The sequence below is a fragment of the Mixophyes fleayi genome, chromosome 10 (assembly GCF_038048845.1).
Source record: "Mixophyes fleayi isolate aMixFle1 chromosome 10, aMixFle1.hap1, whole genome shotgun sequence".
Lineage (NCBI taxonomy): Eukaryota > Metazoa > Chordata > Amphibia > Anura > Limnodynastidae > Mixophyes > Mixophyes fleayi.
In genome coordinates, this window is record NC_134411.1 from 35,790,935 (window position 1) to 35,817,431 (window position 26,497).

Consider the following 26,497-nt stretch of genomic DNA (forward strand, 5'->3'; position numbering starts at 1 on the left):
TGTAGATAGTATGATGATCTGTATAATATCTTGGAGCTTGTGCAGGACTAGAATGTGAATTACTATAAGCAATGGACAGTTGCAGAAACACATGACAATTTTTCTTTTTTTGTGGTGTAAAATGCGAGATAAAGCAATGGCTCAGTGGGTAGCACTTCTGCCTTACAGCCCTGGGGTCATGAGTTCAATTCTCCACCATGGACTTATCTGTGAGGAGTTTGTATGTTCTCCCCGTGTTTGCGTGGGTTTCCTCCGGGTGCTCCGGTTTCCTCCCACACTCCAAAAACATACTAGTGGGTTAATTGGCTGCTAACAAATTGACCTTAGTCTCTCTCGGTCTGTGTGTATGTATGTTAGGGAATTTAGACTATAAGCTCCAATGGGGCAGGGACTGATGTGAGTGAGTTCTCTGTACAGCGCTGCGGAATTAGTGGCGCTATTTAAATATATGGTAATAATAATAATATAAAATACAATGGAACTGTACTAAAATCCATGAAAAAGTATAATAAAGGAAGGCAAAATTGGAGATTGACTATTGTTTCTCTAAGAACACAGACAAAAAGGTTTTCAAATTTCACAGTTAGTTCCATAGCTCCTAATTGGCTCAATGTCTCCGTGTGGAACGCAAGTGTGCCTGCACTATTGCTTGACTGCTTGAAAGATCAGACAAAATCTATATTTGACACTTTGCGAGATATAAATGTACGTTCGGGCGAGACAACATGGACACTAATATAAAATTTCATCCACAATCAAACAAAACATGAAAAACAGGTAAAATAACTTAAGTGAAATAAACACGGACATTAGTTTTACTAACCCCAGACATCAGTCCTAATGCAAGTGGATAGAGGAGCAGATTGTGGATTTCGATGTTAGCATGTGGTAACACACAAGGCTTTGGCAACAGAGCCGGTGAAACCATTAATTGCTAGTTATTGTAAGTGATACGTACCGAGTCCTTCCGACTCAAACAAACACGTCTCTTCAACACCTATTCTCCTGCACCAGGAGAGGAAGTTTGCTGTGTTGTCTCTTGCAAAGAAGGAGCCAGACGCGGCGTTGGCTCGGTAAGGAATCCTCTTGGATGGCAGATCCTGCAAAAAACAGATCTAGCTGTGAGAAAATTGGAAATAGTTATGATGCCTACGCTGCACGGATGCCAAAAAGCTTTTAGCATTTTAAAAAAAATTAGGTTCCACCGGCAAATTAGAGTTAGGTGAATTTGACTAGAGTAAGAGCGCCTATTGCATTCACTATTCACTGCTGGGGACATACAAACTAAGAGATAAGCTAGATAAAGTTACAAGAAGTTGTAGCCAATCAGAGCGTTAGAATGTTTACTGTAAGACAATATTTCAGAGCAGGGACGAACTAGGTCAACATGTAACCAGTCTGAGTAACAGACAAATAATCCTCTATACAAAATGATGTTCATACATTCAATTGGTTTAAAGTGATAAATATATTCTTGGTGGATACAACAAATATTTTCAGGAGGCATTGTGATATTTATTAAACAGAAATGTTTGCAAAGTTATAACCACATCATTTATGGATAGACCAGTGTTCATCCAGGAAGAAACGCGACTGCCAATATTAGTTAGGAGTTAAAAGTTTAATTCCAATGTGAAATAATTCGCAGTAGCTTTGATTCTTTGTTTCTTGCTTCCCTTCTTGTGGATCAATAATCAGACTGCAAAGTGGAACTTTATGAATCTTGTTTTCAACTTTAATGACCCAGCCAGTGTAAATAATCACAACGCAATGTTGTTATATATTGGGGAGAAAAGATCTGCTTTGAATTATGTCTCTTTTGGCTATGCCATGATTTGAGCTTATAAACAGAGATAATGTGAATGTGTTCATTGTGGCCAAAAAATAAATAGTTGTTTGATGAAATAGTCTTCACTAGTATCAAGTAGATACTCTTTATGCACAGAAATATAAAATAAAGTTCCGTACAGTATTCAGGCAGCAATAGAAAAGAGCCACCTAGTGGACAAACAGAATAATTACATGTTTGATTTTTACTAGGTAATGACACTTCTTGCCCAACTGAGTAACTTTACTTTGTCAATTACACATTTGCAAACAGTGTTTGCTTTAATAGGAAAATTGATATAATTGTGAGAGAATTAATATAGGTCTTTAAAATAAAAAACTGACTCATAATAGTGTTATCTTAATAAACCCGGCTTTCTCTGATCGGATTCAGAGCCGCAGGTTCTGGCAGAATAATTAGCTTTCCATGTGGTGAGAGTGAATTGTGTTGACACAAGTGTAAAATATCAAGCTCCACTCCGAGACAGAGGTGCCCACAAGCCCTGCTCTCAAATATCAGGCAAATGGCTCCCCTGCTGCCGTTCCCCGTGCAATCTTGTCTCGCTGATGGCGATGTATGTGGTTTCATGCAGGATGTAAAACACATGATGTCATTCTGCAACAATCCTGTCAGGCTCACTTCGTTTAAGCTCTTGGGGTTCTCCGCTCCGCCGATGTAATGAGAGAAAGGAATACTTTTTAAAGTTTGCTTTTTGTTTTTTTTTCCAAATGAATTGGCTGAATGGGATTAGTTGGAAAGTATTTAACACTTTGCTCGCAGTATAATATACCCGTGACTTAATATTGGTGCCTACTCACAGCGGTGGCCGGGCTGTAGTTATCATAGAGGCCAATTAGTGATGGCACCATGCTTTAGTTTATTTATTTTATCACTTTTTTTTTTTTTGCAATTCTGACTGAAGCAAAACAATGGAGGGAGGGTGTTGGAATGAGAGTCATGAGTACGTAGGGTGTACAATTACTACAGTGATTTAGAGAATATTCATTTATACCTAGGGGAGAATCGGCTCTAAATATAATCCTGAGAGTTTCCTTGTTCCTAGTTTCTAGGGACAGTTTATGGTGTTAAAAAATTGTCCCCGTTTTTTCAGTAATGACGAAAAGTAAGGTCTAGTCTGTATATAAGTTATTCATTAAATAAAAACAAAATATGATATAATGGGGTAGATTAAATTCAGCCCAGTGGCGGGACCATCATTGGTGCAGCAAGTGGGATGCACCGGGGCCCATGGAGATAATGGGGACCGCTGCACGGGAAACTAGCAAGCTCTGGGCCCCGGTTCCCTCCTGACACTTTCCTGCACCGGGGAACAGAGCTCGTTAATTCCAACCTCTGATTCAGAGCAAGGTCCCTCCGAAACGTCCACGTATGCCTCTTACGGAAACTATGCCATAAAAAGCAACTATTTTGTGAGGTAAAACAATATTCATGAGAGAGTAGATGATCGATTCATTAGGAACTAGTGATTGAGGCTGGATAATGCCACACGCTGCTTCCACTGTGTGTGGTTACACATACACATTAACAGAGCATTGTAAACTTCTGACATAATATGCCAATCATCTCTATCTTTTGTATTTATTTAAGTGTCTCCTCCATTATTATTTACCACCGATGTCTTGTGCAAATGAGAGGTAGCAGACAGATCGAACAGATATGCTAGTGGTTTAAAAAGGAACATCACTGGATACATAATTTCAGAATTCTATTCCTGTCTGCGATACGCGATGAATCAGACAAATAAATGTGATGTTTTTATGTTTTACTTTTCTATAAATGTTCAGTAAAGCTTAACATGAGCATAACACAGAACCAGAAGGACAGTATATTGCAAAACAATTTCACGACTACCTACTAAATATTACGATTGTCGACTTGTAAGGTGCCACATTGCTCTGCAGCGCCATAGAATAATGAAAACAGGACATACATAAATCAGGGACATGTAAGGCAGACAAAATAAATGCAGAGGTGTAAACAAAGGATAGGGAGGACCCTGCTCATGAGAGAGCTTGATGGAAGCGGGCACAGCTGAAACAAGAGGAGCGACTGTGGCTCAGAGTGGAGATTGGGACATGTGTAGGGGTGCATTAGTTGGAATAATATTGGCGGGAGTAGGGCAAGCAATAATAAAGACAGTGTCTAAAACTTTGAAGGCTGTGGGAAAGTCTGATTGAGTGTGGTAGGGAATTGGGGAGCAGCACGGGAGAAGTCTTGTAGGCGGGAGTGAGAGGTGGTTATCAGAGACGTGACAAGGTGCAGGTCAGAGGTAGATCTAAGAGGGCGGGAGGGAGAGTATTTTGATATGAGATTTGAGATGTATGAAGGGGTAATGTTGTTGAGGGCTTTGTAGGTAAGGGTGAGTAATCTGAATTTGATTCTGGAGGACACAGGGAGCCTGTGCAGGGATTTGCAAAGTGGTGCAGCAGATGTGGAGCGGTGAGAGAGGAAGATCAATGATATATAATATAAGGATATATTATACATATATTTATGCCACTAATTCTAATTCTCTCCTCTGACCTTTAATAATAAAACAAACACATAAGAACAAGACAACAATGTGAAGAAAAGACTAATACTGGGATCTGTGCTCCCTATGACCTTAATCTACAAAGAAATAATTTATCTTCATCATCTCCAAGGCTAAATTAGCTTTTTTTCTGTACTTTTGGCAACATTTTTAGTGCTCATACCAATCCCGCCTCCCTCACTTTTACCATCCACAACGTTTCTGCTTTATCCTCCTTTATTTCAACTGCACCAATGTGCCTCTGACTGCTTGTATGTCTGGGTTCGTTCCCATCTTACCCCCTTGTGTCTACACGTTACATTGATAGATTTATATGGGATTACATCGCTCCATCGTCTGACCTATATTCTCTCCTCCAATTCATTACTGAATAAATGCCCCACATTCCACAGGCACCATGTGATCTACGGCAGCCAATCATCTGCTTCCAGCCCAAACCTAATTAATGATCTTCCCTTCTACCAGCACTGACCACTCTGTATGCTGGAAAACTGCCTATTGGGCTGTAGTGTATAACCAGCATTTTGAAGTTTTATAACAAGCCAAGTGCTCATAGCAACTTATTGTGGGCAGCCCGGTGGCACAGTGGTTAGCACTGCTGTCTGACAGCGCTGGGGTCATGAGTTTCGATTCCACCTGGCCTCTATCTGTGTGCTGTTTGTATTTTTTTCCAAAAGCATACTGGTAGGTATATCGGCTTCTGAACAAAATGGACGTCTGTGTGTGTATGTATTAGGGAATTTATCTTGTAAGCTCCAATAGGGCAGGGACTGATGTGAGTGAGTCCATATTCTATGTACAGAGCTGCATTATGTGATTGTTACTATATAAATAAATGGTAAAAAACTCAACATCTACATTTGGATGGAGAAATTACTGTTTACTTTAACCACAGACGGTCGACCGGTTGGACACTTCAGGGGAGTAAAACGTGAAACTCAGAGCAAGTGCAGACTCTGATTATTTTCTCTCAAACTCAACATTAAGTATTGGGGCGGAGTTACCTTTTAATACAGCACAAATGTGCAGCAAGCCATAGTGACTAATCAGATTCAATCATCTTTCTTGTCCTTTGCTGATCTCAGGGGTATTAGCTGTTGACACGTTCGCTATGTAATGTGGGCCTCAGTGGACGATGGATTATTTTAAATTGATATCCCACAAGTGATAACTACGTCATTTGCAGCTTAATATTATACTTTCTGCTACATTGTAATGGACAAATAAGCATATAATAAGGTGTTGTGCTCCTCCCTTCAATAAACACTACTCTCTGCTATTGATATGGTATTAAGGGCTGTTCGTCATCTAGTCAAATGTACTGGGAGCTGCAGAAATGACCCCATGTATCACTTCAGTTTACAAAGACTGAAGTCTGAGCTCACCCCCCCCCCTCCCTCAGTCTCTATGCCCTACAAAGAACTTACTGATAGTTTTTCACTTTATTGAAACAATGTTGCAGCTCCCCAAACAGTTAACCCTGAGAGCTGCAGGAGAAACACTTAAATGTTACCATTTCAACCACAATTAATTTAATTTTTATTAATGGCTGGATCAGAGAAGTCAGTGATGTGAAGGATTATATATGCTCAGTAAGGTGCTACATAATATCCATTCACCATATAATAAACACATGGCTCTACTTTATTTTTTAACATGCTCTGTTTTTAAATCTTCTACAGCTTCATCATAGTAGCATGGAAATAGTAGATCTAGTGAAGACAAACGTGTCATCAATAAAATATCTTAGTTGTGCACCAATTCAATGAGGAAAATAAGAACAGCAATAATACAATGAAAGCCGTTTATACGAACGGACGCTGTTACCCATGGCAACCAGAGTCTGTCATTGTTCTAGTGCAGAAAATAAATGCTGACCTCTGATTGGTTGTTGGGTGGGTTACAGCGACTTTTTTTATGTACCATAAAAGTTTCAGACTGCTCACACAAGCAACTTGTTTTAGCCGGTGTCAGATGGGGTGTGCAGGGCAGTCAGTGTATCCAATTACAATGGTAGCATTGGAAGTAATGTTGCTTAAACCCAAAATACACAGTAATCTTCAATGAGGGTAATAGAGTCACTTTCACATGATTTCCTCATATTAAATAAGTTATATGGGTCCAGCGAGGGTTAGATTTACCTAAGATTCTGACACCCTCCAACCCCAATCCATCCAGGTGATAAACCATGCCCCTAATTGTGTAAGCCCCACCCCTTTCCAAACCCTGAACATTGGGAGGGGCCTGTAAGAGTTTGCACTATTGGCATTTAAGCTTACAGCCCAAATAGAGGATGGTGTTGTGAATTAAAGACTGGTGTGAGAGTGTGTGGCATAATCCTCGTATCTTTCTGGTGATGCAATTCCATCATTGGACATTTCTAAGTTGTGTCCTGTGATAAAAGTGGGCGGAGCTCGAGCACTCCAAAAATGAAACAACTGTGCAAGGCTGCGCAAAATTCTGTTAAAGTAAAACATGTATTTAGGGTTCAAACATTTTTTTGCATTTCTTAGACAAGTAGACGGGATAATTGCCTTCTCTTATGAACACGGGGCACTGATTGCCCGGAACAAATGCATAAAACAGTTACATAATGTGTATTCTATAAAAGTATTATTTTATCATTATATTTAATTCACAATCATTTTACTAGTTGACATAAGTAGTAGTAAGCATTGTAAAATACGTAGTACAATGACGGATAAGGACGAGATAAGACAAGTTTCCATTCCTCACTCCTAGAACACCCCCTAAGACTTGGTAAAATTCACCCAACTCATTTCGGGGTTGTTAGACATTTAGGGGTGCATTCAATTGTGAGCGTTAACGCTGAAAAACAAACGCTCGAAAAATATTACCGTTTATACGGTAATATTGCGCGCGAAAAGCGTTTATACGGTAGTTTACTCGCGGAATTTCAGCTCGCAGCTCAGGGAGCAGCGAGCTGAAATTCCGCGAGTAATTACCGTATTAACGCTAAGATTTTTCGAGCGCTCGTTTGTTAGAGTTAACGCTAACAATTGAATACGCCCCTTAAACATTTATACAGCGTTCCAGACAAAGAGACGTGTCCAGGACTTAAAATTGCATTTTCTTAAACTGTTTCAGTTACATTTCACACTGTGATTGTGCTCCTAGGAATATAACATACTAATCTTCTATATTTTTCTTTTCTAATCTATTTTCAGCAGAAGTTAATCTAGAATGACCGGATCGTTAGTGATGACAAGATGAAGATGTAGCTACATCTCTCCGAGACTAATTATAGTGACATTGTACAAGAACGTTTTTATCTCAAAGACGTCTGCAATATCTTCATCATTTCCTCACAGTTATTTCTTTGCCGTGTATGTCATTGCTGTCTATATAGATGTATATTTTTCTCACATTCTACCCCTCTCAAAATCCTGCTACTTCCACCTCCGGAATACATCCAAGATACGGCCCTTTCTCACCACGGAAGCCACCAAAACTCTTATTCCCGCCCATGCGCTCTCCCACCTTGACTACTGTAACCTCCTTCTCTCTGGCTTACTGACTGCCCCTCTTAGGTCTATTCTCAATGCTGCTGTCACGCTTACTTTTCTCTTCCGCCGCTCTATCTCTGTCACTTTCCGTCAGTACCTATATTATCTCCCTGTGGCCTACAGAATTAAATTTAAATTCCTCACACTCGCCTACAAAACTCTCAATCACCCCCCCCCCCCCCACATCTCCAGTCTCATCTCTACCTACACCCCTATCCGCCCCCTCCGCTCTGCCTGTGACCGCCGTATCACTACTTCACTGATCACCTCCTCTCACTCCCGTCTCCAGGACTTTGCCCGGGCTGCTCCCCAGCTGTGGAACGATCTTCCACGTTCCATCAGATTAGCATCTACTCTCAAAGGCTTAAAGCGTGCCCTTAAGACTCATTTCTTTATTCAAGTCTATCAGTCCTCCTCCTAACTCCCTCGTCCTGGCTCTCTCCCCCAGTTAGTACCACCCTGTTTGTGTCTCCCCTTCCCTTTATGATGTAAGCTCTCATGAGCAGGGCCCTCTTTCCTTGTGTGCTCCTTCTACTGTTCCTTCACCCTCTGTACCTCTTGGCCTGCTTCCCTAGCCCTGTTTTCTAAAGCTCAGTCCTACTTCCCGCTGATTTCTACCATCACTCTCACTCACTGTCCCTCATATAATTTGATCTACATCACCGTGTTACCTGCATATTTATTTAATCAGTATATCTGGTCTTTGTATTTTGCTCTTCATGCATCACGTTATGTGTTATGGATCACTGCGTTCTGTTTATGTCATGTACAGTGCTGTGGACCCTCTGTGGCGCCTTTTAAACAAAATATAATAATAATAATAATAATAATATTAATAATAATACCAGAGGGATCCTATGTATATTCAAGTGGATACGACACAGAGCTCTGAATATAATTATCACGCAGTGCACTGAACTGTATCTAACAGCAGCAAAACAACCCAGCACCGAATAGATTATATAAATCTGGATAATGACACAAGGACCCCGTGAAGATAAAGTAATGTAGTAGTAGTTGTAGAAGGGCAGCACCAACAAATAAATTAAAGTTGCCAGAATGTGAAAAGTCCCTTAAAATACCAATACTGTATTCAGAGGTAAAAGGATCTTTGTGCAACACACGTGTTACTGAGCTGTTATTAGAAAACAAATAAACTAGAATGGGTGCAGTGTACAGTGTTTTCCCATTAAATAAGACATCTGGCGTCCTCTGCAAACATCTTATCTATCGCTCCACTGAGTTCAGGTTTTATAGCTGAGCAGCCGCATCTCACGTAGCCCGGCCAGTGACTCACCTTGTCGGCCTTCTTGGCGTCAATGTGCTTTTCCCGGAATTTACCCTGGAGAGTTTCCGCGAGTTCACAGAGTAACGCCCCATTATCCAGCGTCTCCATAAATGTTTCCGCTGTTACCTCCTTCCCTGCCAAGCAAACCAAAAGGTCAAAGGTGTCAAGATAGAAATTTTAGACAGGCATATATTAAAACATGTTTAATAAGTATGTGACATCACTGAGAGGGCAGCCTATCCAGTCACTAGGAACCAGTGACATCACTGAGAATGCAGCCTATCCAGTCACTAGGGACCAGTGACACCACTGAGAATGCAGCCTATCCAGTCACTAGGAACCAGTGACATCACTGAGAATGCAGCCTATCCAGTCACTAGGAACCAGTGACATCACTGAGAATGCAGCCTATCCAGTCACTAGGAACCAGTGACATCACTGAGAATGTAGCCTATCCAGTCACTAGGAACCAGTGACATCACTGAGAATGCAGCCTATCCAGTCACTAGGGACCAGTGACCCCACTGAGAATGCAGCCTATCCAGTCACTAGGAACCAGTGACATCACTGAGAATGCAGCCTATCCAGTCACTAGGAACCAGTGACATCACTGAGAATGCAGCCTATCCAGTCACTAGGAACCAGTGACATCACTGAGAATGTAGCCTATCCAGTCACTAGGAACCAGTGACATCACTGAGAGTGCAGCCTATCAAGTCACTAGGAACCAGTGACATCACTGAGAATGCAGCCTATCCAGTCACTAGGAACCAGTGACATCACTGAGAAGGCAGCCTATCCAGTCACTAGGAGCCAGTGACATCACTAATAATGCAGCCTATCCAGTCACTAGGAGCCAATGACATCACTGAGAATGCAGCCTATCCAGTCACAAGGAGCCAGTGACATCACTGAGAATGCAGCCTATCCAGTCACTAGGAACCAGTGACATCACTGAGAGTGCAGCCTAACCACTCACTAGGAACCAGCGACATCACTGAGAGTGCAGCGGCAGCCTATCCAGTCACCTAAGTATTTCCTAGTGCATTGTTCGCTGCCTTTACTACTTGTAGTTTACAGGTGTAGTTTTAGTATCCTATGTATTTATTTGGGAGTTGGGCACATATCTCTTCCAGTCCATTTATAGAAGATTTGTTTATTAACCTGCCTAGGACTCTGCTGAATGCTGCCCTGCTGCAACTACCCCTGGTCGAACATTCACTTTTTTCCCTGAGCATCTCCTACATTAGAGCAAAATATAGCCCCAAACAGGGGCAATCTTGGCTAATCTGAAGCCCTCAAATGCCCAAGTTGCTTCTGCCCCCAACCTAACCCAGTATATGCTGCCATCGTTTAGCTGGTCCTCCAAAGCACTGACCAATCCTCCTCCGATACTTCTACCACTGGAGCGCCTCCTACTGGTGCCAGTGGAGAAGCCTCATATGCTGATGGAGGTGGAGGTAGGTGACAACAGGGCAACGATTGCGTACCTCCTCTTACATCACTATGAGGCAGGGGCGGGCTGGGCCGGGGGGCAGGGGGGCATCGGTCCCCTGGACCGCTTAGTCTGACCTCTGTTCGGGCGGGCCTCCCCCCCGTGGATGCACGATTTCCTTAATATTACCTGCGGCCGCATCACAAAACACGCGATGAAATCGTGTCAGCGCACAGGCAGCCGCGTCATGAATGACGCGCCCGCATCGCGTGTCATGTGATGCGGCTGCCTGTGCGCCCCCCCGGGCTGAGATTTGCCAGCCCGCGCCTGCTATGAGGAGCACAGGTTATACATTTATTTTGACACTTGCTTCCTGAAACACAGCAGATCATAAGGAACTCAGTTCCTGAAAATATTTTCTGACAGGAACACAATTCCCCCCTTCCTGCTAGATTGGACAGTGACACTTGTTATAAAACATGTATCAGTTTATTAGATAAAGTTTGTTTGACCTGTTATACACAATCTAGTTACATTTTTGCCTGGTAACTGTATTTTTCCCCCTCTTACTAAACTCTTGGAGAATTACTGCTTCACTGAACATCTGCATCCAATGAAAAATATATTAGGTGTCAGCTTTCAATTTACCATGCTTTATGGCCGCAAAAGGTTGTACTTTGTTTCTAAAACAGAGCTCTGACATATTTTACAGTTCAGCTATATTAACTCAAATGAGGATACTGCACCGAGCTACATGAAGGGACTTTTTTTTTTCATTCAAATGGAAAATCCATTAAGACCCTTAAGCGTTTCTTACAAGGGGCCTGTCGCTGCGAGGGCACTTTGTTAACGAGAGGACGAAATATTTGGCGCCCAGGCAGCCATATATATGTTGTGACTTAGATTCCATTGTTCACTGGGAAATTCCGGTCTGGGACAAACGTTTGCAAAGAAAACGATTGAGCACAAAAAAATAAAAAAAATAGAAAGCTACGAAAATCACAAAAGATATATAATGACATTTCATTCAAAAAAATCCAAAACGGTATCCCTGGCTAGTAAATACTGATTAGCATCATAACGTACATATATATATATATATGGCTCGTCTGCAGCCGTCTCACCTCCTACCTTTCTGAATATTCCCTCCTTGATCCTCTCCAGTCTGGTTTCCGCCCCCTCCACTCCACTGAAACTGCCCTGGCTAAAGTCACCAATGACCTCCTCTCTGCTAAAGCCAGGGGCCACTTCTCCCTTCCCATCCTCCTTGACCTCTCTGCAGCCTTCGACACCGTTGACCACCCCCTCCTCCTTCACACCCTCCAGTCTCTCGGCCTCTCCGGCCCTGTCCTGTCCTGGTTCACCTCTTACCTTTCGGACCGTTCCTTCTCCGTCACCACCACTGAGTCTCTCTCCCCCCCGTCCACCCTTCCAGTCGGGGTCCCTCAGGGCTCTGTTCTGGGACCCTTACTCTTCTCTCTATACACCTCCTCCCTGGGTGAACTCATCAGCTCCTTCGGCTTCAGCTACCACCTTTACACTGACGACACTCAACTATACCTCTCCTCTCCTGATCTCTCTCCCTCCCTCCTCTCTAGGGTGTCCGCCTGCCTCTCTGCCATCTCCTCCTGGATGTCCTCTCGATTCCTCAAACTTAACCTTGCCAAAACTGAGCTCATAGTTTTTCCTCCCCCACACACCTCGCCCCCTTCTGACCTCTCCATCACTGTCGACAACACCTCTATCTCCCCTGTCCCCCAACTTCGCTGCCTTGGTGTCATCCTCGACTCCTCTCTCTCCTTTGGCCCCCACATCCTATCTCTTGCTAAATCCTGCCGCTTCCAGCTGCGTAACATCGCTCGCATCCGGCCCTTCCTCTCCCAAGATGCCACCAAATGTCTTATCCACTCTCTGATCATCTCCCACCTGGACTACTGTAACCTCCTTCTCACTGGCCTCCCCCACTCTCATCTCGCTCCCCTTCGATCTGTACTTAACGCTGCCGCTAGGCTTATTTTCCTTTCTCGCCGCTCCTCGACTGTCTCCCTCCCTCTACCTAGCCCTTCACTGGCTCCCCTACCCCTACAGAATCCTCTTTAAGCTTCTCACACTCACCTACAAGGCCCTCGCCAACTCCACTGCACCCTACATCTCCACCCTCCTCTCTATTCACACTCCATCCCGCCCTCTCCGTTCTGTCTCTGACCGTCGCCTCTCTTCCCCCCTTATAACCTCCTCCCACACGCGTATCCAAGACTTCGCCCGCGCTGCCCCCCTCCACTGGAACAAGCTCCCTCCCTCCATCAGAACTTCCCCTAATTTGTCCAGTTTCAAACGGGCCCTAAAAACCCACCTTTTTCTTAAAGCCTTTCTGTCTCCCACTTAACTTCCTACCTTATCTTCTGCCTCCGTCCCCCTACTCTCCCTCTCTCCCCTGCGTCTCTCTGTCTGTCCACCCCTCCTCTTAGATTGTACGCTCCTCTGAGCAGGGCCATCTCTCCTCCTGTTTCCACCACTTCTAACTCTGCTCTCCAGCTACTTAGCCCTCCTCCTTGTGGGTCCTCCACCCCATGTCCACTCTCGCTCCCTCCTCCCCCGTGGGGGTCTCCCTGTCTTCCGCGCCCTCCTTCTTGGGCCCCGTCATTTGCGGATCCTCCCTCCCCCTTCCCCGCCCTCTCTAGCTGTGCATTGAGCTTACTGAGTTGCTGTGCTTACTGTTTACTGTACTGTGCTGTCTCCCATTGTATTGTAATTTGTTTGTCTCTGTACGGCGCTGCGGACGCCTTGTGGCGCCTTATAAATAAAAAATAAATAAAATAATATATATATATATATATATATATAATGTGTTATTTTTAAATGTATAGTTTCATAGGCAAACCGAGGGGGGGGGGGGTTTACCAATGCCTGGAAACCCCCCTCCAAGCCTGGGGCACTGTATAATTGAGGTGGCTGGACCCTGCTCCCGCTTCACACAGCTCTGCTCAAAAAGAGAGAGCTGCGTGCACCTAACAGTAGTGCACGCAGCATTGCCATGTATATTATGGGGATAGGAAGAGTTGGAGAGCAGCCAAGCGCTGTCTAATATTATAGCCACGCCCCCATGCATGCTGGTCACGCCCACTGGTGGCGTGGTGTGGAAACCACTCTCTGCAAATCCTGCGTTTGCCCCTGAGTTTTTATATTTTCTAGATCTAAGATGATAAATCTGATTCTTGATTCATTTTTCATAAAATGTAAAAAAAAATTACAATTACACAAAAGATTCTCTAGAGTATTCATTGCCGTTATTCACTTTTCCATCCCTTAATATTAATATACCTAAACACAGTCTCATCTTGGGACATACCTCTCCCACGTATCATACAATGGGTATCTAATCCTGGCTTGAATTGCTAAATATTCCCATGGCTATTCAGTCAAACATTTCATTGGTTGTGGTGAAAACCAGCACACCATTCACATTTGGTAAAAAGGTCAGGTAATTCTGGTCACATACATACAAGACGATTTTCACCCTTTAAAATATTAACTTTAGGAAGAATCTGTCAATCTTTACTGAACAAAACTTTTTACAATCTTAATACATTTTTTCTGGAAGTTCATCTCATTCATCCGCTTGTCCACTAAGCTGACAATCTCAAAGCTTTGGTTATCCCCAACTGTAAACTTCTCCAAAGGCTTTGGAAGTGGATAATGGTAATTGAGCAACTTTTAAGCATGTTAACCGAAACCTACATTCGATTCGTGAAGATTTGGTTAATCTATTCCTTCCTGAGTAATATTAACAGTTCTTCTACCATTCATCACTCTTCCATCAGAAAGAAGGTTCAGGGCTGCTATGTAAGGTTTATTTATTCTGTCTATTCTATTCCCCCACGCCATATTCTGTTAGCTTATACTCAAATACCTCTATGGGCTTTTCATTATTATTCATTAATATTGTTTTAGCATTTCTACTGTTTTGCTGTAGCAAGTATTTTCTGTGAAATGCGTTGGCTCATGTCATAACCTTTATATAAATTTTATATGATAAATAAACAGGAATCGTCTCTTACCCAGCATGCTCGTCAGCCATAAAGCCAGGTCTTCTTTCATAGGCAGCAGGTTGGCTTCATGCCGAATGGCCAACCATTGGCTGTATTGGTGCATGTCCGAGAGGCCGGGCCCCCGGGCCGCTGGACTCACTGTAGTGCACATCATAGCGTCTAAAACAGAAAACAAGCGACACAAAATGTCACACTAGTTAGTGAAGGAGAAAAGCAACTTTCACAAGTAAACTAAACAGAACCTTCGCTGAATGTTTGAGTCCTTGTTAGTGGCTGCAAATTTGAAAAGAAAATTCTTCAACTGAAATATTTACAATTTAAAATATTTAAATCATTTCATGAGAACAAACACACTCATGTTACAAGACGTTGCTCTAAACATTCAACGAGGTAACAAGTGCTCAGCGATGTATGTAAAATCCAACAAACAACAAATGCACATAAGCAATGACACAGTTATGTTCTAGAGAAGCTTCACCGTGGTCAAAATGATCCCTTATATATTGCAAACTATATTACACAGGAGCTACAGTCAGAATATAATTCAGGCACATCAGTTTCTGGTCCTGTGGAGCTTACGATCTAATTTCCCTATCACAGGTAAATACACACCAGGGCAGATGTAGAAGAAACAATGTAACCTACCAGAATGTGTCTAGAGGGAACGTGAACATGAGGAGAACATATAAATTCTACAGAATCTGTTATTTTGTGGAATGTACTAAATAAATGATAACTAGAATCTGATTGGTTGCTATAGGCAACATCTCCACTTTTTCAAACCCGCAGTTTAGTAAATATACCCCTGAGAGTTCTAACAGCGTCTTGTTGGCGTCTCTGAGTCATGTGACATCAGTAGAAGGTACTTGTTTAGTAATAAGGACAGAAACATGATTAGACAAAATTATTGAAAATAGTTTGTAATGAGCAATACTGTCCACAACTTTTTTTTAAAAAACATGGTTTAACTGCTGTCTATAAGGTTTATTGATCGCAAGTACAAAAAAAACAAAAAACGCCAAAAAACAAACACAAATCAGTAAGAAAAGTCTCCTGCATCTTCAAAAATAACACACAAACACATGTTGCACCAATATTGATATTGATAATAGAATTACATTTGTATAATGTGTATTATTTCCTGTCATCATTATTGATATGAGCAGGAGGTAGGGACAGATATTGTAATGAAATTTAGACCTCATGTGAGATTCATGGTCACCAACCGTCAATGCAATTACTGATATCAGTAAAACTATTAGACATTTGTATCCTTCAGTAAGATGAGTAATGACAGGAAGGTGTCAAGTTTACTAAAGTCTACACATAATACTGACTACACCAATGGTGGTTCAGGACTCCGTTGTTTCTTCCAACTCTTTTCTTGAGACGCTATGACTAACACTTTATGGTGTCTTAGAACAAAAAGCAAAGTGTCAGTAAAATGCTGAAGGTCAGTAAATGCAGATACATTTTCAGCAAAAATATAGGTTTGCAATGATTGGGAATTCTGCGGAGGTTGTCCTGAGGAATTGTCAGAAGCGTTATTTGGCGTAGCGAGCTGGTACCATGCATGGTCCATACAGGCTAAGCCAGTCCAGGACCACCTCTCCTTAGGGTAGATTGAATTTATTATAGTACATTACTGTCATGTATGTAATCATGTAAAGGGGATTTTTAAAGAGCTGTAGCTACTCAGGGGGAAATAGCACAAAGTGCCCCAAGCGCAGCCTGTTCCCAAGATGCACTTGCCCCAGCAGATATTCGGACTATGCATCCAGAGGGCTGGCCAGACTCCGTCGGAAGTGCCAGAGTTTATAACCCTAAAGAAAGCCAATGTTTGGCCATTCGGCATGAGGCCAACCTGCTTCCTATCTAACGGGTTAGTCCAGAGATGATACCACGGCTATCTATATCGCCAGTGAATAGGCTCCTTTGTTGAGATCCATAGTGAGATCCCATTATCGACAGACTTCATGGAGTCGCCACCAATAGGAATCCAGAGGAGAGATGGGAAGAGATGAATCAGCCGCGGTTCAGTCTCCAGCCAGAAAGCTGAAGCTTTGTGGTTGAGAAGCGGGACTGCAAAGATTGGTCCTGGGGACAGTGTGTGCCGGCCGAAAGTGGGGTGACGCTTGAACCCGGATGGCCACCTGAAGACATTGGATCATGCCAGAGAAGGGAAGCCCCAGGGAGAGCAGTCATTGAAATATATTATTTCCCATTATGTAATATTATTGTGTTATATTATTTTGTTATAGTGTGATTATTAACCATTTCATAAAGGTGCAATAGGTTTGTTGGTGAATGGTATTAAATACATTTTAAATTTTCTTTATTCAGATATTTGCCTGGTGGTGAAAATACATTCTCACATCCATGATATTGAGGTGGCTGGAATGTAGCCCAATAAGCAACGAGTCATTGACGGTTATCTTCATGTACATGGTCTGTAGGTTGGTGTTAGAAATACCCTGGAGGTTTCCTTATCAATCACACTAGCATTTTTGTGGCCACAAAAATTTGTAAAAAAAAAGCTCTACAAAGTAGTTTAAAATGTTTTGGAATTTCTTTTAAGCAAACATGGCAAAAACAAACCAGTATACAATATATTTCTTTTTCTATATTACTCAGTATTACCAAAAATTAACGTATTTGCTGAAAACTATTGCAAATTATTCCACTAAACCAAAACATAGGAGATTTGTTCATCCCAAATTCAGCACCAGGTACAATTTGTATATTCTCTTTACATTACTATTTGACAAATATAGCATTTGGGATTATTGATAATTTGTTGTGCAGAGTCACAACCAGTTGCAGCCAATATTGAGATAGCTCAGGTTCAGGAAGGAAACATTGTATAACATTCAAACATTCAAAGGAGCAAGACAAGTTCAATGTAAAGCTCCCCCCCCCAAATACACTGACAGCTAGATGTCTCATTATCCATGAACAACACTACTGGATACTTCCTGTGTACTTAGTTCCTTCCCTAACAGACAAGACCAGCAACAAACTACACAACCTTGCACGCTGTGGGTCCAATAATACGCAACGATGACCACCACCAGCGGCTGCTTCTGATTGGCTGGTTACATACACATCCCTCCAGCTGATGCTTAGATCATTAGCATCGCTGCTATATAATATCAAGTCACGCCCGTCTATCCATATTACGTACCTGACATTTCCACTTGGACCATTGCAGGAAAGAAGATCTCTGTATGATTTTTTAAAGGGAATACAACAGATGTGTGTACTTAATTTATATTTGTATTTGTGTATTTAATTACATTATATGGTAAATGCGACTTAGCGTTTATTAATAACAATATTCTCTCTTGTGTACATAACACATCATTACATTATTATATTGTCTACAAATATGGTAACAGGACTGTGGCATGTTATATTTAATATAAAATAATCCTCTTTAAATCACCATTAACCCATCCTTGGTACACTTTCCTAACTGTACCCAATAAAAAGAATTGAGGGCAAAGCCAGGGTAGAGAATGTAACATAGTCAGCGTGAGAACAATAATCCACTTTAGTATAGGAATTACACTATATTATATTTGTTATTTTCTTTTTTATTGGTCATTTTGTAACTCAAATGTGTAACAGAAACGTCGGCGTACCACTGACAATACATTGTACAGGACGTTGCGTTACGCAGGGTACGCGCAAGCAGCGTTCCGCGTCCGTTTAGCGCTCTGGAAGTCAATGCATCCTTATATCCTGTTCATGGGGGATCAAAGATCCCTAATTTTACAGCTGTGCGGTGGATGTAGTTGAAGTGAACATAACACAGGTGTAAGACACACACTCGAGTGTACCTGAGTTTGCAGTTTGATGTTGGGTCGTCTACCTTGGTTTCCACCGACATAGGGCACTCATTACACCTGAGTGTTGGCTCCATCACAGAGTTATACAAAAACACTTATATATGGGGATTAACAAAATGCTAATCTTCATTACCTACTTCCCAATCATCTATCACTCTCCTGAGCATGTCCCTCAGCCAAGCACAGAATCACCAATAAAACCATTTCATTATTATACCAATCAATGTTATATTACGCAGCAATTCCCTTTCAATATCGTTCTCTCCTTACATTTCCTTAATCATTTTCCAAGTAAAAATGACATTTTTAAAAGAATTCCAGTAATCCTATAATATCCCAAATGCACGGTACAACCTTGCAATTAAAATTCTAACTAGATCATTATAAATAGAAAGTAACACTGCGGAACATCAAACCCATAAGTCCAAATCAGTTTTAAAAAAGTTGATTTTGCCTTACAAATCCCTGTGGATTTTCAATATCACAGCTTTATGCAATTCAATATATTTCTTTTGAAACTTTCAAGCCTGCCAAAGAACTCTATCACCTATGTTTGATCTGATATGAAACAGTATCCAGTAAAACAAAAATATTTATTTAATAACTTACAAACAGATTTAGATACACACAACTGCAACAAAACTATTGTTTCAAATGTTTCTAGAATGTATCAGTAGGTTGATTGTTACTGTATTCTTTAAAGATACAATCAATGCACACAGCTCACTTATCATTTGAAATTCGGGCAAGAATACCCCCTTACCTCGTCCTTCTTCAGGAAGACTGTGTGGCCCTTAGTCCCAGCGAGTACATGAAAGTCCTACAACTTCTTGCCAGCACTAATATCTGTATTACGCTCCAGTCCCAGCTTTTTCTCCTCATCTAGGAAAGTAGAAAGACATCTCGGATTGAGGGAGCCATTGTCAGGCAAAGAATTTTACAGCAGGATGGTTTACACTGTACCTAATGGTATGTAACACTTTCAACAAACTGCAGGGGTGCAGTCCTCCCCCCTCTGCTAGTCTGAACAGTGAGCCTCTTATGTGACTACAGAGGGAACCTTCTCTTTTTTTGGGCTAGTTTAGAGCACAGGACAGTGCTTGTGTTTTGCCAGCAAAAGTCATTTAAACTATCTGCTGATTTCCAAATAATCATTTGCTTTAAAAACAATATCAGAGAAACTGGGTCATCGACTGTAACTGATCCTTCTCATCTGGTCCTTTGTGAGTGAGAATAGAGAACGATTTGATTAAACAGAGTTGGTTTTTTTTTTTTTTAGGTAGGAGGCTGAACTAGTTTGATGGTTAAACACAACTTGTCCCCATAATTCTCTTCCCCTATTACACAGAAAATGGTTACACATGGGCACAGGCGTTCCCACAAGGTAACCCGAGTGGAAGCTAAATATTTTTCCAATTAAACCAGCTGCTATTACAGTAACTACAACATGAGCTTAATTGTTATTGATTCATTGTTTTGTACAAAGCAATTTATTGGGGCAATATTTTGTTTTACATATGCTTTGCAAAATGCATTTGTGAATTGGTTTACTTTAGTAAACTTGCTTGTTGGACTGTAAATCCCAGCATGCTCTGGTTTCCAGAGGGTGCCATTACCGCAAGTCCACCAAGATTCTAATGCTAGGTACTCACCTGTGTAATCTTACTGCAGATGCAATTTCTGCAACGATTTCACCAACGACTGAAAGTCCCGATGATCAGGCAGATTCATGTGCACACAACTACACGATTTACCGCCAGATCTGTAATCTTCATCTCTCACAACCATCTGTTGGAAAGATGATGACTCTGTACACTGTACACTGTACAGATATCTGCCTACACTGCTGGTGGTGAGTGCGTGCACACTGCCACATTTGCCCGACATCGCTCCACCTTCGATTGTGATCTTTAGGAAGTTTATAAAACCAATCAACCAATGCAATGTGATTTGGTGCAATAGAACTTGATTGTGGGAGAGTACACACTAATGCAATATCTGTTCAAACAGTGGTGAATCGCATGATCTGCACAAAAATTGCATAGCTGTGTATCCAGCTTAAGAGACACTAGGTCATCTAGACCTCCTACAATAATCCACTTGTAATAGAAAAGCTGCATAAACAACAACGTTTTGCCCCACAGTCCCGCTGATTACATTATTATGCAGTTAAGACTGGAAATCAACGCTTATTACACATACTGGGGATTTGGAGCCACGACAACTCAAACTATTGGAGGTTAATTTTTGAACAAGAAATGTGATACTGTGCAGTGGTCTATTCACACCACATGAGAACCTAGAGAAGTGGTACTGTGTAGTTGTCTATTAAATGATAGTTATATAGCGCTCAGCATATTACGCAGCTCTGTACAGATAATATGCGGAGTGTGCAAGAAACACAGAAAACATACACACTCCACACTAATAAGGCCGTGGTCGGAATTGGACTTATGACCCAAGGACTGTGAGGCAGCAATTCTGACCACTGTGCCACCGTTCTGCCCATACAGACTAAAGGTGGCCTCATACAGGTTGGGAGACAAGATTATTGTACAATTTGGTTACACATGTGGGTGACCAGATAGGACGAGATCCGTCCGTTCAGCTGGGTGACTCTCAGTCCATTGCAGACGGTCCAAGGAGGACCACGCGCAGGCTAGTAGTAGCCATCAGTGGTCCTCTCTCCCCCCAGGCCTGATGATGATCCACAGGATGAGGACTTTGAGAAGACCACCATTGCTGCTGAGATATCACAGAGTGTGTAACCACCTTATGAATAGATACTGTAATAAGAATTACATCCAACATGCAGAACAAGAGGACTGTTCTGTTGACCACTTGTGGAAGAAGAACAGATGCTAAACACTATGAGCGCAGGCAGAATAACTGATGGGATACAGCTGATCATAGCGGGAGACCTGGTCTCTTATCTCTGGCTGTTCATGGTGAGATCAGAGCGCTGTACTTTATGACACTGTACACTGGGGGTTGTATGAAGCAGATGATGGACGTCACAAGGCAGATGTACAGCAATATCCATCCAACTCTCATGCTGTATATCATGCTTAGCAAACCTCCAGCTGCTGGAAAACCACAAGCCCCAGCCTGCTCTGCAAGCCAAGTTACCTACCTCCACTGTATATTACACAGTGCGCCCTCTATAGGCCTTAGTGTTACTGCACCTTGGTATAGACAGGAAGATCACTGCAGACTGACATGTACAATATACATGACCACAATACCTGTATATAAGACACTAGTAAAGCTAATATATATATAAATTGATTGATTCTGAGGCCATCGCTACATTGATCATTAGAGAAAGTTGTGTATTATTGGGAATAACATCCCCCCTACTGTAAATTATTACAGATAATACAAGTCACCTTGGAGATCTGTGACCTGCATAGAAGCACACAGCTTGTGGCCTTTAAATAAGATCTCTTTGGTGACTGTTACTATTCCTATAATATACATTGGGGGGAGGGGCGGGGTACATTATTTCTATATAAATCACAGACTTCACGACCCGTAGAAGCTTTCTGGCAATTTGCAGGCACCTCTTATCCTGAAGTAGATTACAACATGGAGCTCGGTTTAAGAAGTTACATAAAGTGATGATTTTTCAGGTTTACTGTCAGAATTTCAGAATATGGAACCGGCCGCATAGATAAATAACTTAGATGAGCTCTGTGCTTCCACCAACATTCAAGAGATTTGTCTGTTATAACGTCAATATCTATAGCCAGAAAATCTGTATCCATGTAATCTGAGTATTTGTTACCCACACTAGTATACAGGGATTACCAGCTGACCATATTAATCAGTAGCAAATGCAGGATTTGTAGAGGGAGGTTTCCACACCACGCCGCCAGTGGGCGTGACCAGCATGTATGGGGGCGTGGCTATAATTTTAGACAGTACTTGGCTGCTCTCAGACTCTTCCTATCCCCATAATATACATGGGCAATGCTGCGTGCGCTACTGTTAGCTGCACGCAGCAGAGCCGTGTGAAGCGGGGGCAGGGTCCAGCCACCTCAATTATCAATTATACAGTGCCCCAGGCTTGGAGGGGGTTTCCAGGCACTAGGAATCCCCCCCCCCCCTCAGTTTGTCTATGTTAATGTGAGTGTCCATCCCACACCCAAGACATTGATGGGGATCAATAAACAAACTGTCATGTTAGCAGCATTGCAGGGTACAGTGAGCTATTTCTTTTTATCTGTTTTTCCTATATATGTATCGCCCTAATTATAAATAAAATAAAAATCATAATGGAAGCGATCATGATGGAAGTTTCTAAGCAGAAACCGCTGAGATGTTAGAGCTTATGTAAGATACCGTATATATATCCTGTTATTGCAACATATATCCTATACTACTTCTATTTCAACTTAAATTGTAAATTTAAATTTTGTAAATATATTGTCATTTTGTAGAGTGCTACTTTACATTTTCTAAAAAGTATTTTGTCAATCAAAAAAGTTATTTTAAAGTTACTCAGTGCACCTTGTCATATTTCTGTGATTGTTTGTCCTATATCACTAGTCTTTGGCTTGGATCAATAAATAAACTAATCTGTTACCAGCATCTTATGCAACAACAATCGTTTTACCCTATTGCAGGCTTAAACACCACATTTTGAACTAATATAAGGCTTTATAACTTATCTTGTATATGGAACGTGTTTTTTAAAACAAGAAATTTCCTTTCATTTCACTTTAATAATTGAACATTCTTTTCCATATAATAATTTTATAATATTTTTTTCCATGGAACAGTTACTCTCCATTAGCCCATGAATTCCATTTTATGGTAAGTAGTCTGTCAGGGGCGGATATAACCAATATGGTGCATCAATAAGGTTTATGTGAATGCTAATGTGTCTACTTACAGGAGACCTGCAGGACGTTATAGTGTATACCATTAGATGTCAGTGTCTGGTGATTGGTCAGGTGACGACAGTAAGTCACACTTAATAGGTCAGTGAACACATCAATCAACCGTTAACTGAAAACACAGAAGGATGACTTAGAAATAATTTATATCTTGCGTGCTGGATATTGGCAGCAACTGCACTTACATTGCTGAACTTTCTAATATCATTCAATGAATAGGAAAAAAAAACCAAACCAAAAACACATTTATAGGCTATGGGGTAAATTTACTAAAACTTATAAAGAGGTGTTGCCCATAGCAACCAATCAGATTCCAGCTATCGTTTGTCTACAACATTCTAGAACATTTAGAAATTTAAAGCCAGGACATCCTGTGACCTGAGCATTGTTAAGACTTTAAAAACCGCTTCATACTTATTTTAAAGTCCCTAATAAGTTCCATGAACTTATTCCCAATTATCCTATGAATTTGGATCAGGTGTTTAAATGATGGGACAAGAAGTTTTGTGAGTTCCGAATTTTTGGGTTTGGAAAAAAAAAAAGAAAAATTCATCTTTCCAGGACAGGTGGGAGCCCTGTCCATTGGGAGGTGTAGAGGAATGTAACTGCAAGAAAATGTTCCACAGATACCCCTTAATGATTTCAGATAACATCACAGTCATACTTCCCACCCTCCCGGAATTTCAGGGAGATTCCCGAATTCTGGACTTCCTATCAAAGTGGGCGGGACGTGGGACCGAATCCTAGGAATTCCCACCCCATGACTTGATGATGCAAATGACACAATTCACTGCGCCCCCCCTCCACACTAGCCACTTGACCACCCAGAGGGGAGACTAAGAAAGTTAGAAACTATGATCACTGTTCAACCTTTGGGTACTTTGGATGCTAAAGCAATTTTGTCTCTTTGCAGCCAATCAGAAGCCTGGATTAAGATTAAACTTCACAGCACCTGGCATCAGGCTCATCATTTACTATGACCACGATAGCAAAGCACTCTGGGATTTCCCAGCATCCATTGTTACACCATATTTAATGTAGTTGCTATTTTGCAGGAGTACAATTTTCCTGTCTGGCCTGTGTTGAAAAACACCACACAACCTTATTTTTTTTTTGGTCTGAAATGCCTGATAACAGAGGACAATAGCTTCTACTCCGCTATATACTGTAGCTGAAGCTTTGGTAACTCAGAGAAGTACTTGTGAATGGTATTTATAGTTCTCTATTTTAAGGCTACTTGTATTTTAGGTTAAGTGGCCTAATTCATTCCTTGGGGGTAGATTGATCAAACATTCTAAAAAAGAAAAGTGGAGGTGTTGCCCGTAGCAACCAGATTCTATTATGTTCTACAATGTACTCGATAAATTATATCTGATTGGTTGCTAAGGGCAACACCTCCACTTTTCCTTGTAAGAATGTTTTATCAATCTACCCAAACTTGCGTGGCTCTTTTGACATTACTATCCAGACACCCCTCATATATGCCCCTAGCCCTCCCTCCCATTGCTTTGTTATCCTCTCATGGCACCCCGGTTTCTGTAAATCGCTGACCCTGTGTGGTACATAAACATATTTTACATTATTTCCAATAGTGCATTCAATTATTTAGTGCCACCAGAGGTACGGAAAAAGTACACAAAATAAATGACGTAAAATGTAATGTAATAAATGCCCTCAAATAATGCAAAAAAAAAGTTAAATACAAAAGTCTTAAAACAATATTAATTTTTCCCTTTAAACGCTAAAAGCCAACCTATCCAGTCATTTTCCTTATAACGTACAGTCAGCTTTGTTCTGGGTCCAGATTTTTCAGTTTTCGTTGGGGGTTGAAATGTTTGTTTTGCCATGTACCTGTCGGCTAACCAACTCCCCTAGTGAGATGCCAAAACAGTTTCATCCACAAACTGACACATTCCACAGAATGACAGACAGGCGGGGTAAGCTCGCCAGACTGTAGATGCTCACTGCCTGGAAAACGTACGAGCCCTTTCAAATACGAAAAAAAAAAAGAAAAAATATGACACAAAACAAAATAACACATCAACAATGAGGACATTCATCAGAGCCTCTCCATTCAATTACCCACATTATTCCTGCTAGATGCTTGGTCTCCATTCTGTAAACACAGCACTAAGAACAATCAACTTTAAAATTCTTTTTATCTATAAGGAGACTGCGATGATTGCAAAACAGTTCTGCAGCCAGGGCAATAATAGTCCTCGGCTGATTATTAAGTGGAGCAGCAAAATAATAACAAAAATATCTCTAAAATAAAAATATAATAACCCATGCGGTGCTGAAATTTCTTTTTTCTTCTTGCCTATAAAGGCTGCAAAAGGTTAACGTCTCAGCTTCAAATATTTAGACTTTTTACTGCTGGACCAGCAATGAACTGTAAAGAGATGCATTCCAGATTTCAATAAGCAGTTATGTGTTCCCCTTCTGCAGACATTAGGAAATGAAGCCACATAGAGGGATCTGGCTTACACATGTTCTCAGTTCTACGCTTAGTCCCCCAAATATTACTTACCCAGATCTGTTTTCTCAGCTACTTGCGGGGTCTTTAGACGCCCTCTGTAATGCTCTCAGCGCCAGGAGAGAAGGCCTGGTCCTTCTCATCGTACTCAGAAGAGTTACTTCGGCAGGAGAAAGTCGTGTGCGAGAGACAGAGAGCTGAGAGCGTTGCTCAGCCTGTTAGGAGAAAATGGATATAGAGTACGGTTAAAGAGCAGGATATGTAGGTGCTCCCTAAGATATTATATTACACTTTCTACTTGGCTATTACTCCCAGTCAAGGGTTTTTGTTTTCCATTGCAGAACTGTACAACTGAAAAGTAATACAGTCTGAGTTATTAATGCATCCCAGGATCAATTGTTGTACAATATTCCTTCTAACTGTGCAACCTACAGCTTATTCTTTTCTAATAGCAAACTTCCTTGTGCTGCCCGGGCCTCCCATTAAGGAACCAGTAAACCTTAAATACAAATTATTTTATATAAACAAGTTATTAGCAACACGCACACAATCTATTATACTGCAGATATTTGAGACATCAGAACTTTG

The 26,497-nt window shown here is 41.4% G+C and overlaps 1 protein-coding gene across 3 annotated transcripts in view; it reads right to left on the minus strand.

The window, feature by feature from the left end:
- The window catches only part of GAS2 (growth arrest specific 2), a 69,627-nt gene extending 43,530 nt beyond the window's left edge, over nt 1–26,097 (minus strand). Inside the window, exons 1-5 of one of the 3 annotated variants that reach the window (XM_075188408.1) lie at nt 25,964–26,097; nt 19,296–19,414; nt 14,691–14,840; nt 9,207–9,331; nt 959–1,100 (exon numbers count right to left, since the gene is read on the minus strand). In XM_075188408.1, the coding sequence (XP_075044509.1) occupies nt 959–1,100; nt 9,207–9,331; nt 14,691–14,835 (412 nt within the window). In that variant the 5' untranslated portion in view covers nt 14,836–14,840; nt 19,296–19,414; nt 25,964–26,097. Of the gene's footprint in view, nt 1–958; nt 1,101–9,206; nt 9,332–14,690; nt 14,841–19,295; nt 19,731–25,963 lie in introns of those variants that run through there. The other 2 variants (XM_075188409.1, XM_075188407.1) reach the window with 2 other exon arrangements.
- Nucleotides 26,098–26,497: the final 400 nt, after the last annotated feature.